Genomic DNA, 12,663 nt, shown 5'->3' with positions numbered 1-12,663 from the left:
TCACTGTTGCTTTGCCTAAAAAGGGTTTGTCCTAAAATGGTACAGGTGACTAGCATGTAAAATGTAGCAATAATCTTTCCAACACTTTGGTAGCCTTTGCCAAACACCTAGTAATCCTTACAAATTTCCCGCAGTTTTTCTTTCTTTTATTTCACATACCTTGGGATGCAATTCTGTAATGTCCATGTTTACACTCTAAGGGTTACTTGCTGGAAACAGGAATATGGAATAACTTCTTCCAAGCCTTCATTGTAACATCAAGTATTAGATTACAGCATTCTGACCAATTCCTCGTCTCAGCTAAAAAGAAATAAAATCTGATCTCTTCCTGTTTAATTTTGCTGAAGTGAAATATTTTTGTTTCAGTGTGTTCCGGTGTACGTTAACCAACATCCCTCAAACTCAGTCTTTATTGAGCAAAGCTAAGCTTCCTTTAGGATTACAGCTGCATCCATTCAGAGACCTGTCAGTAAGTGATAACTAATATTTCTGTGGTGCAAACAATTCATGTTTTACAATAATATGTGCCTTGATTCAACCATCAAAGCCTTGTCAGGTTTGGAGCAGCCTGCTCTCAGCTTGGCCTCTCCACTTGCTAATCTGATTGTGATTAGCAGCACGGTGATCAGAGGAAAGGGGAGTATCTGAGGCTGTGTGCGAACATTGGTTGATTATGCTGCACTAACCTAATTTATGCGCGTTGACTTTTATTTTAAAATGCACACCTTCTAAAGTAAATCCTTTGTCACTTAAAAAATGGTATGACTATATTACTACTGCTTAGTGTATATGCATCATGTTGCAGCAATTGCCTGTGGTTACATCGAGTACCATTGTGAGATGTCGTTCTTGCAGAACTTACATAAACCCTTTTGTCAATTTTCTGGACCAAAGAAGATGGAAATGTAACTTGTGCTATCGAGTTAATGATGGTAAGTTCACCAAAAAGTATAAAAATGTTTATGAAACATGAAATTTGGTTAAAGCTTAAGTTTCAGAAAATAAATGAAAGAGGAGTGGTTGCAAAACCACATTGGGAAACTTGAGTGTTAAGATGGGTTTTAAAAAGGCATTTGACAAAGTGGGACCGAGGTGACTGAAGATTCTATTCCCATCCATGGAACAGAATTAGGGGAATGCATGGGAAAGGGCAAAGAGCTAAACAGTGATGGTTGTAGAAGTTGTGAAAGAAGTGGCAATAATATGGCTCTATATGAAAGTCACAATGTATCACATTTAGAAATTCACTCTCTGTTCTGCAGGTACACATGGTTTCAGTTTTTATCCAAGAGGGTTTCTTGAATAACAAATCATTTCACCAGGTCACTGACATTTGCTGCTAGTTGGGGAATAAATATTGGAAAAAATGTGTGCTGCTCTTCAAGTAGAGTTATGAAGTAGTGTCACCTTTTAACATGCAGGTTTAATGAATCCAAAAGACAGCATCTCCTGTAGAATAGACATCCTCCAGTAATGAAAATGAGTTCAGTGGCACTTTAATTAGCGACTACAGACACTGATGCACAATTCCATTTGTTAAGCTTAGCTGAAATTTAGTTCGTGGTGATGTCATGGAACAATTTGCAGATGAGAATGGTTAATTCTTAAATTTTTTGTTTCCTCTGTTGTTGACTAGAGTACTTGGTAGTGAGGGGTCATTAAAGGAGTAAAAGCTTAAAATTAACACACACGAATATTTCCTCCAAGTAAAACAACACAAGTGGATAGGTAGCATTTGAGCACTACTTGCACAAACTACCACTTAGAGGCTTTTGCTGTTTATGCCAGTATGTTTTGTGGTGTGCACAGCTCCTTTCCTGGAGAGAGCCTTACACATTTAAATCAGGCTTGTTGATGAATTTCACTGGAATAGAAAAATTCAAGATATGATTTAGAGACACTTTTACACCAGCACCAGTGCAAACCAGGTTCACTTCGCCCTGTTACTGAATTTACAGCAGTTGGCTGGGAGGCAGGAGTTTGATCTTTCCCATGTGCAAGTTATTTGACCTTTTGTATCCAATTTTCCTACAGGTGTGTTGTGTGAAGGTGCCAAATAATTCTACCTATGTAACCTACAGTGCTATTTCCGTCCAATAGAATTGTTGAAAATTTCAAAATATTGGTAACAAAGTGCATAGGTTTAGGACTTCTAGAAAATGAGGCCTCTGTATTAGCACTTGGTTAGTGGAGTGACATTGAATTATTGAGAGATTAAACTACAAGAAAAATGACTTACCTTTTAAAACAGCTGGGAAATTAAATTCAAGTAGTTCCATGGTGACATCCGTAAGCAGTTAAATGGGCTGTTTTTGTGGTGTCCTCCTAATTCAGGACTGAGCTGCCTAGTAATAGGTTAATAATGATTTGATATGGTAAATGCAAACATGGCACACAGTAAAGATACTCTAAGTTGATATGACCCATTCATTCCAGGAAATGTGTGTAACAACTGATCAGACTACATTCTTCAGGCACTTAAAAGTATGAGATTTTCCATGATCTAGAACCAACATCTTCATCCAGATGAGTTCAAGTATACAAAAATGCAGATGTAAAAGACAGTTTGCACTGACTTGCGCATTATGTATGTAAGCATCTGAAACTGTTGTATTGATATTTAGTTCCTGAAGAATTCATGTACAACCCTGTGACTCGATCCTATGGAGAGCCACACAAGAGACCTGAAGTTCAGAGTGCTACTATAGAATTTATTGCTCCTTCAGAGTACATGGTGAGTCTAGCTCTTTTAATTTTTAAACGAATATAAATCTCTATCTTATGCTAAACTCTTTCATTGATGCAGAATTGTCCTTTCAGTTGGCAAAACAATTCGTGTGAGAAACAGTTGAATTCCATGAGATTCTAAATTAGAGCTTTAACGTTGCAATTGAGTAATGTTTCGTACAGGAAATTTGTGTGCTCATGTGAAAACTGGCACCTTTGACGGTGCAGCACTCTGTTCACACTCCAGTGGAGTGTCTGCTTAGATTCTGTTCTCCGGTCTCTGGACTGGAAGAAATTTAAAATCATCTAACTCCCATAGGTGGGTATGCTATCACTGAACCAATAATGACACCCATAAATACTTGGAAAGTGTTATGTATTCATTCTAGATAGTTTGCACCTGGGTTAAATTATAAATATACTGGTGGAGCTGTGCTATACTGAAATGAAGAGTTAGTTGTTATAAAACCATGTACGATGCACCAGTTGTCACAACGTTATAAGTCTAAATAGGAACAGGCTTAAAAGATTAGTGTTTTGTCTTTCTATAGCAAGCAAGTTGGTTACCAGGAAGAGAGAGGTTTAGATTAGATTAGATTACTTAGTGTGGAAACAGGTCCTTCAGCCCAACAAGTCCACACCGACCCACCGAAGTGCAACCCGCTCATGCCCCTACATTTACCCCTTACCTAACACTACGGGCAATTTAGCATGGCCAATTCACCTGACCCGCACATCTTTGGACTGTGGGAGGAAACCGGAGCACCCGGAGGAAACCCACACAGACATGGGGAGAACGTGCAAACTCCACACAATCAGTCGCCTGAGTTGGGAATTGAACCCGGGTCTCAGGCTCTGTGAGGCAGCAGTGCTAACCACTGTGCCACCGTGCCGCCCACAAACTGGTACCTTGTGCATTTTCCTAATACCTCACAGTCATAACAACAGAAATTTCTGGTGAAACTCAATGGGTCTGCCAGCATCTGTGGAAAGAAAGCAGAGTCAACATTTTGGATCCACTGACCCTTCAGAACTAGTAGCGGATGGAAAAGATGGTATAAAGGAATGAGAGGATAGGTGAAGACAGAACCTGGATGGAGAGAAAAACAAGCAAGCAAAGAAGTGGAGAAAAAACTGACGGGAACCATAACTGGGTGAATATGGTTTGACTGTACCTGAAAGCAGCCCATGTGTTGACCACTCTTGGGGTGTGGGGTTTGGTAAAGGACATGGAAGGTGGTGTTGAGGCCCTAAAACTATTGAACTTGATATTGAATCTTGGTGCATTGTTCCCAGGCAGAAAATGAGGTAATCTACACATGCTTACATTTGAGCCTTGCTGGAGCACTGTCACAAGCCTGACACAGATGTTGGCAAGGGAAAATATTGGTGCGTTGTTTGGCACGCAACTAGAAACTCTGGTTCTTTTTGAAGATATGTTGCTCTGCAAAATGGTTCCCTAGCCGTTTTTCCTCTTATGTAGAGGAGACCATATTGTGAGTGGTACATATTATGAGAGTAGATGGAAAGAAGTATAGGTAGATCACTGCTTCACCTAAAGATGTGCCTGAAGCCTTGCGAGGGAGAAGGCACCATGGGCGTATGGAGGAGGAATGGACCATGATGTCCTGAAGAGAACAATCCTTGCACAATGCTGACAAGGGAAGAGAGGGCAATGTGTATCTAGAGGTGACATCCCACGGGAGGTGTGGGAAAAGGTGGCTTAATGATATTTTGGATGCAGATGGCAAGTAACAGCCAGGGAGACCTTTATCGGTGTAGTGGGAGGGATGAGAAAGGGTGAGGATAAAAGTATGGGAAATGGGTCGAGCATAGCTGAGGGCCTTGTCAACCACTTAAGAAATTAGAAGCAAAATAGATAAACTGCTCCAAATCCAGACAGGCGAGGGAAGCAGCACCGATTATGTTAGCGATGCAATAGAGATGTGGGGACGGGCATTTGGAGAGTTGAGGATTGGAACAAGGAACGTTCCATGTAACCCACAGAGACCAGCATAATTGGGTTCTATGCACGCATGGCGAAACTGATTTGAAAAAAGTAAAGAGTTAAAAGAAAAGTTGTTCAAAATGAGGATGAGCTTGGCCAGTTGGAGTAGGGTGGTGGTGGATGGGAGCATTTCAGACCTTTTTTCCACCTTTTTTTCCAGGAACAGGTAGAGAGCCCTCTAACAATCCTGATGGGGGGTGAATGTGAAAACAGTTGCATGTCCAGGCTTAACAGGAAGTGGCTGTTGCCTATGAACTGGAAATTCTGACACTGATGTAAAATGTTTGAAGAATCATTCATGTAATTGAGAAGGGACTGGACAAAGAAAAATTGAGTCATGATAGGAAGGCAAAAATTCTGAGAGGCAAGAAAAGGCAGAAATGGGTCTATCTGGGCAGTCTTACTTAGGAAGAAAGTAGAAGCAGATTGTACAAAGTTGGGAGCTATGAACTTGGCAGTTATGTATATTTTGGTGGGGGAGGACAGGGGGTGGAGAAACTGAGTTGGATAATTGCTACTGGATCCCCAGAGATGATGAGATTAGTGACTGTTACATCATGGTACAAGGGGAGACCGGAGGAGGTGACCACAATGGGAGAAAGTGAGGACTGCAGATGCTGGAGATCAGAGCTGAAAAATGTGTTGCTGGAAAAACGCAGCAGGTCAGGCAGCATCCAAGGAGCTGGAGATTCGACATTTCGGGCATAAGCTTATGCCCAAAACGTCGATTTCCCTGCTCCTTGGATGCTGCCTGACCTGCGCTTTTCCAGCAACACATTTTTCAGCTCGGAGGTGACCACAATGTAGAGATTAATATGCTAGAATACTGCAACAGCACCACCCTTGTTGGGAGGCTTAATCACCAAGTCAAGGTTGGATCTGAGAGCACTGCAGTCAGTTCAGAGGGAAGAGGTCTAATTGGAGAGAGCTGAAAATGTGTTGCTGGAAAAGCGCAGCAGGTCAGGCAGCATCCAAGGAACAGGAAATTCGATGTTTCGGGCATAAGCCCTTCATCAGGAATTGGGGAGAGGTTTGGGGACATGGAAAGTAAGGCACCTCACGTTATGCCAATAGTTCTCAATGAACAGGAGAACTGCAGGTAAAGGTTCAGAGGGAGGGATCTGGATGAAGGGGTCTTTTCCAGCACTACACTGAGTCTGTATAACCAGGTGAGGACTCTTGCCTAAAGAAATGGGCATGGAGGTGAAGGTGATGGAAGAGGATGCTTGAAATTCAATAAGATGTGAACACAGATAAAACTGAATCTCGGAGTCCCTCTCCCACTGCAACTCCCAGGTCATTTCCTCTGCCCTGAAGACTCTGTGCTACTTTCCCCCCACCCCCATCCTCCTATAGCTTATCTCTCCACGCTTCAGGCTCTCTGCCTTTATTCCTGATGAAGGACTTTTGCCCGGAACGTCAATTTTGCTGCTCCTTGGATGCTGCCTGAACTGCTGTGCTCTTCCAGCACCACTAATCCAAAAACAGATAAAAACGAGACCTATGTTGAGTACAGAACATTTAGCACTGGAGAGCAAAAGATCAGAAGGGACAGTAAATACCCGACAAGAAGATTATGCCATGGCAAGGAATGAGCAAGGGAGGAAGGTTCCAGAGGGGCGCAGGGTACCTCCTGAGTTGATTCAACTTGTATTCCCTAATGCCAGAAGTGGAACTGGGGGACATGTCAGCTCTGAAATAGTGTGACGCAATGCTAATGAAAGGGAGAGCGAGATCAAGACCGTGCAAATGGCTGTGCATGACCCAAAGTGTGGAATCTTGAGATGTAGCAAGAACATCTAAGGTTAAAAATCTCAACGTCAGGTTATAGTCCAGCAAGTTTATTTGGAAGCACTTCATTGTACATTGTGGAGATACCCATGTGATCCTGGGTAGATTGGAAACACATGAAACTTCAGTTGGAATCCACATGGATTGAGTCTGAGCCACAGGCAGTCACTGTAGCATGCCATGGGGCTCTGGAAGCGAGTTTTGGCAAATAACTTGTCAACACTCCCAATGACAATGAAGCTATTGATGGTGAACAAGAAACAAGATGAGAATGGAAATTCTGTTGGAGAGAGGAGCAGAACTTCAAGATGGGCATTTCTGGAAGAGATGAGTAATGAGTTAAACACCAAAAATAAAACAAAGAACTGCAGATGCTGGAAAGCTGAAATGACGAGATTGCCGGATAAAATCAAGTCAAGCAGCATCTGTGGAGGGAAGGCATGGTCAACTTTTGGGCCCAGTGAGCCTCTTTCAGAACTATCAGTAGCTGGATAAAGCTACATACCCATTCTTCTCCCTTTTTTCGAAGGTTTTAATTCAGGGATATCCACATATTTATGCTATTAGCAGGACATGAAGTTACAAAGCCTACTTGAGGAAATGGTTTCTCAGTCGATCGTGACTGCTGAAATTTAAGCTGCTCCTTCCACAGAGACGGTGTGTTGAACTATGAATTAGAATGGGAGTTGTACTTCTGTCCGTAAGCTAGTTCTACACCACAGCAACTATGTGCTGATATGGAATGTCCATCTCAAGTAATGATAAAAATGATTTATTGGGCAGGAAAAGTGCAGTAAATTATTATTTCATTTGGTTTATTAAGATTTCGACATCTTGAAAAGTCAAAATAATGCTCATTAGGTGTGAAAATTTAACCTTTTTTTACAATTGTCAGAGTCTGGGGATATTTCCAGAAACAAACCTATGCTGTTTTCAATTGCATTTAGATATTTTACCAGTCTGGTTTAAACAGACCATGATTTGCATTATTTTAAAAATCATTCACGATAAGTGGGCCAAGCCAGCCAGTATTTATTGCCCATTCCTAATTGCCCAGAGGATTTTTACTGACAATGAACAATCGATTCATGTCATCGTTCGGTTCTTAGACTTTTATTGAATTTATATTCTCCCATTTGCCACAGCAGGATATGAACCCAGGTCCCCAGAATGTTACCTGGCTGTCAGGATTAACAGTCCAGAAATAATAACACTAGGCCGTCACTTCCCTCCAGTGCTTTACAAGTGTTTCCACTTGTTTGTTGCATGGTAACATTTTGTAACACTCCATTACGGATAGCAGACACGCTTGATCAATATTTGTTGTTTTCTAGCTGCGACCACCACAGCCTGCAGTTTATCTTTACATCTTGGATGTGTCCCATAACGCTATAGAGTCTGGATACTTAAATGCTGTCTGCCAGTCGCTGTTGGATAATTTGGAAGCGTAAGTTTGTTTTTTGTACAATGTGAAGAGTTTTTAAAGTAAAGTTTTCCCTTTCACGTGACTGCAATGAATCTTTGATATTAAATTATATTTGCTTAAATATCTAGTCATATGGTATATGTTCAGCTGGAGAAAATGGCATGTTTTGGGCCAGAGAAGCACAGCAAATGGAACTTAGCAAGTTTGTTTGAGTGCAGATAGTTCTGTCTTGGACTTTGAAACAAAACTGTGACCTCTCAGATTCACTACTGTATTGCAAAAAAAATGTTTTGTAGTCGACCTTCTTGGACTCATTCTGACATGGCTTTGTGGCAGAGAGTACCCGCGTCTGGATCTTTTTGTTCAGTGGTAGGGACACTACCACTGCACCATTACATGTTCACAGGCTCATTGTTCTGAATTTATTTGGCTCACCTGTTTCACTTGAAGTGTAGACTCATTGTGGACAAGTTTTAACAACAGATCTGGTATAAGCACAGCTCTGAAAAGTGACCAATCATGTGTGACATACTGTAATTTATATACACAATTTAGCCTTGGGTCTATCCACATTCACCTCTGAAGTTACTTAAGCAGATATATAATTTCCAGTGCTTTTTTTCACTTGGAATGAAGTTTGGAACTGACTGGTGTTAAAATATTTTATAATTATTTAAACTTAGATATGCTCATACAATCAGACTCCTTTTTTTTTTGAGGGGATGTTAAGGAAAGTGGAAAACTGGTTATGCCTTTTTTTTTATTGTAACGTTCTATCACGAATTGAATAATCATTCCATGATCGTGTAGAGTGCATGCAATTTGCTCAAGGAGCAATCATGTATTTTATTCAGTCAATTAACCCTATGTCTTATGGTCTTACTTGCTCATGGTCTTATCAACCACATTTGCTGTTGATCAGTCACCTCCTCTAAAATATATTAGTGAACCAGATGGACTTCTATGACCAATGCCATCACTGAGACAATTTCCAATAGCAGATTTACTAAATGAATTTAAACTCCATGGCTTGTTGCAGTCTGATTTCAACTTGTATGCTCAGACAATTCAATTGAATCCCTAGATAAAACTCAAAATGACTGTGGATGCTATAAATCTGAAACAAAAACAGAAATTGCTGGAAAAGTTCAGCAGGTCTAGCAGCATCTTTGAAGAGAATTTAGGCTTAATGTTTCAGTTCCAATAACCCTTCCTCAGAATTGATGGTAGCTCGGAAAATGTCAAATTTAAATGCAGATGGTGTGGAGGGGAGGGGAAGGAGGTGAAGGAATAAACAATAGGTGGGGATAGAGCCCAAAGAGAGAGAGAAGAACAGTTGAACAGACAAATGAGTGGATGATAATCTGGCAAGCAGGGTGAATAACTGTTAACAGAAACTGTGTTAGTGGCTAATAATAGATACTGTGTAACAGCAGACTGTGATAACAAGGCTTGGTATGTGGGGAAAGGGGATAAGGTGAGTTCAGGCCGTAAAATAGTTGGACTTGCTATTGTGTCTGGAGGGCTGCAGGGTCCCGAAGCAGACTTCTGGATAGCTGGTCCAGTGTTAGATTCATTCTGCCATCATCTCCCTTTAATTGAGGACTGAGCCAGTAGAACCTTTTATCCATGGTATGCAAAGTTGAACCGATACCATTTTCACAGCTCTGTTTGATTATTTTCTTATCTCAATCAGCAAATTTCATCAAGCTTGTTTTTGCTGCACACGTCAAATTGCTATTTTATCTGGCCAATCCATATATACCTAGTTTCTGCAAAATTTTTATTCTAGTTTGAAGATTGCTAATTTTGTCAATTGTTTCTTGCAAAATATTGCAAGCAATCATTTCATTAAAGTTCCTAACTGCTATATCTTGTCCACACCTTGGCTTTTTCCAACCAACCAAGATCAAAACAATCCCTTGAGGTAGTGTTGCATCTCTACATGCATTCCCTGTTGAAAGGATCTTATTTCAGCTTGTTTGTTTTTGGCATCCCCTCTGAATTTCTTTTGCTCCTAAGTGATCATGTGACATGTATTGAATGAAGTGAAGTGGTTCATAAATATACCATAGTTACATGGTGAATTAAGTATATGTGTGCAATAATGACTTGTATATCATGGACAGTTCAGTGATAAACACTTAGAAAAAGGAAAATGTAGGAAATGTACGATACCAAGGACTCTTTTAAGAAAAAGGTGTTGGCATCCTGTTAAATATTTGACAGGATTGAACAGATAAAATTTGCCCTTTTTTTCAACTTGTTGGGAGCAACAAAATAAAATTGTTTCAACTTGGGTGGGAAACAAAAATCACCATTTCCTTTGTCATTGAGTACGGTTTTCTGTTATCTGGAACTCTAATAAAAATAAACGTTTGCATACAGCAGCATGCCTGAACATTAAACATACAGCATCTTGAAAATTTGGCTTTTGACTGGATGTGAAGAGTATTTTTTTAGGTCCCAGACTATCTTCTGAAATTATTTGACACCGGAATGGCTGGAAAGGCAAGCAGGTTACTCCTCATGGATACTGTCTTCCAGATTAGTATCTTTCAGATCAACAGCATTTGAGTGTTGTTATAGGAGTAATTTTTCTTTGATTCTAATTTCTGAAAGCAGTGAGAGCATGTGTTTGGAAGCTAGCATTTCTTGTAGGGAATAAATTCCAGCTAGGTTCTTTTCAGGATCCTTCCTTCATGCTCAGTCATGGGTTTAATCCTCCCTCTACTTTGGTATACTTGGATCAGTTAGCCTGAAATTCCTTGACCATAATTGAATCTAAGTGATTTGATTTATAATTAGTTACTAACTTTAGAGTTTAAGGTCCTTAAGGCAGTTTTGCAATCATTCTTTAGTCGGTGGCCTGATATACAGCGTAGTGTCTTCAAATTGGTTTGTATGGGTTTGAATTTTCACATGCCATGGAGTTAAAATATGACCACCTTGATATTTCTGTCAAAGACAATATAGATTGCCTTCAACTGATTAAAGCTTCAAGGAGTGTATTTGATACTCAGATCTAGAACATTTCCAATTTGTTTTGAAATTTTCAGGTTACCTGGTGATTCTCGTACAAGGATAGGTTTTATTACCTTTGATAGTACCATTCATTTCTACAGTCTTCAGGAAGGTCTGTCTCAGCCTCAGATGATGGTGGTTTCAGATATAGAAGGTATGTGTAAACACGCAAGTTTTCACAGTCTGGTGTACAAAAATCTTTGTTACAAAGAATGAATATTTTAGGTGGAAAAGCTTGGGAGACAACAGTAAAGGGCTATCCTGTGATGAGTGACTCATTGCCAATTGTATCACCTGAGATATAAATAGCATGTTTTACAGCTGCAAAACCCCTCAAAGCTTTGCAAAATCAATTTGAACGAGATTTGTTTTTATCAATCCTCCTCAAATCAAATGTAGGATGAGTAGCCAGTTGCATTCTGTAATTTTTTGGAAAGGAGAAGACATTGTCTTTCTGCTGCATAATGTGCTCTTTACCCATGTCACTTGATCCTTCCCCATCGTCAGCCGCAGTTTCTGGCTAAATCAGATTGTTTGCAACCTCAAAGTGTGATTTCATTCCTATCCCTATCAACTGACTGAATCTAAACCAGACTGTGTATGCCTTTGATATATTTGACCTCGCAATTGAGACCACCTATTTCCACCTTGACAGCATTGTCCAAGGTGCCTTGGTTCATTTAATTTGTGTTGAAGCCTTCATTTTTATCATGGTTCTTAGGCTGAACAGTAACACAAAAGTCAACTTATCTTCTCCCCTCCAAATCCGAGCTTGTTCAAAATTCTGCCTGTACCCTTACTATGCACCTAGTCCTAGTTTTGTAAACTCTTTCCCCAACCTGTGTCCACTGAACCCTGGTTTGTGTCTGGTTAAGCAACACCTTTTTTTGGAAAACACTCACTCTTGTTTTCAAATTTGGCTATGATGTCTCACCTGGCTCTTCTCACCCTAATTCCCTGTAACAAATCTTTATCTTCTCTAATTCCAGTTTCTTCACCGTCCAGAGTTTTGACTGCTCCACCCTAGTGGCCATGCCTTCAGCTGTCCATCTCTGAAGTGCCTCCCCATAGCCTCTCCACTCCTTTACCTCCTTTTTTTCTTTCCTTCCCTAAAATGTAATTTAAAATCCACCTCTTTGGCCAGGTTTTTGGGTCACGTGCTAAAATCTGCTTATGTAATTCATTGTCAAATTTTGCTTTATAGCTCTCCTGTGAATCTTGTTGTTTTAAAGGCTGTACCAGAATACTATGTTTTAGTTTTGCTTCTGTAATCCTCATTCACATCTTCAGACTCCATTGTTCCAAAATAGGATAGCCTTCCAGTATTTATTCTTTAAACTTCAACTTATCCCATATACTGCAGTCTGTTTCCTATCCTGCACCAATTCCCATTCATACCTGTGCCATAGCTCATGTGCACTGATTTTCAACCATTTCAACATGTACACTTTTTATTCTTTTGTTAACTCCTAACGAAGCCTTACCCTTAGCATGTAACACTCAACCCTCCACTGCAACATTTTCTCTGAACTTTCTTGTTCTCTGCCTTCAACCTCCTGTCTCTCCCCTCACCAGTCCCCAAAAATAAACCAGAATCAAACCTCTCCTTTTGCTCTATCACTGGCTATTTGGGTCTTGAACACTGAAATTTGTTTTTGACATCTGACTGTCTAGCCTGCTCTTACTT

General features: G+C 40.3%; 1 protein-coding gene across 1 annotated transcript in view; it reads left to right on the top strand.

Annotated features, from left to right (window-relative positions):
- sec24a (SEC24 homolog A, COPII coat complex component) overlaps positions 1 to 12,663 on the top strand; it is a 62,747-nt gene that overhangs the window by 24,489 nt on the left and 25,595 nt on the right. The window contains exons 7-11 of the mRNA XM_060837268.1: positions 367 to 469; positions 806 to 932; positions 2,625 to 2,734; positions 7,861 to 7,973; positions 11,012 to 11,130. Of these exons, the coding sequence (XP_060693251.1) occupies positions 367 to 469; positions 806 to 932; positions 2,625 to 2,734; positions 7,861 to 7,973; positions 11,012 to 11,130 (572 nt within the window). The remainder of the gene's footprint in view (positions 1 to 366; positions 470 to 805; positions 933 to 2,624; positions 2,735 to 7,860; positions 7,974 to 11,011; positions 11,131 to 12,663) is intronic.

This window comes from Hemiscyllium ocellatum, chromosome 16 (genome assembly GCF_020745735.1).
Source record: "Hemiscyllium ocellatum isolate sHemOce1 chromosome 16, sHemOce1.pat.X.cur, whole genome shotgun sequence".
In the NCBI taxonomy this organism is placed as follows: domain Eukaryota; kingdom Metazoa; phylum Chordata; class Chondrichthyes; order Orectolobiformes; family Hemiscylliidae; genus Hemiscyllium; species Hemiscyllium ocellatum.
The sequence above is the reverse complement of the archived record's forward strand: the minus strand, read 5'-3'. Positions and strand labels throughout refer to the sequence as shown.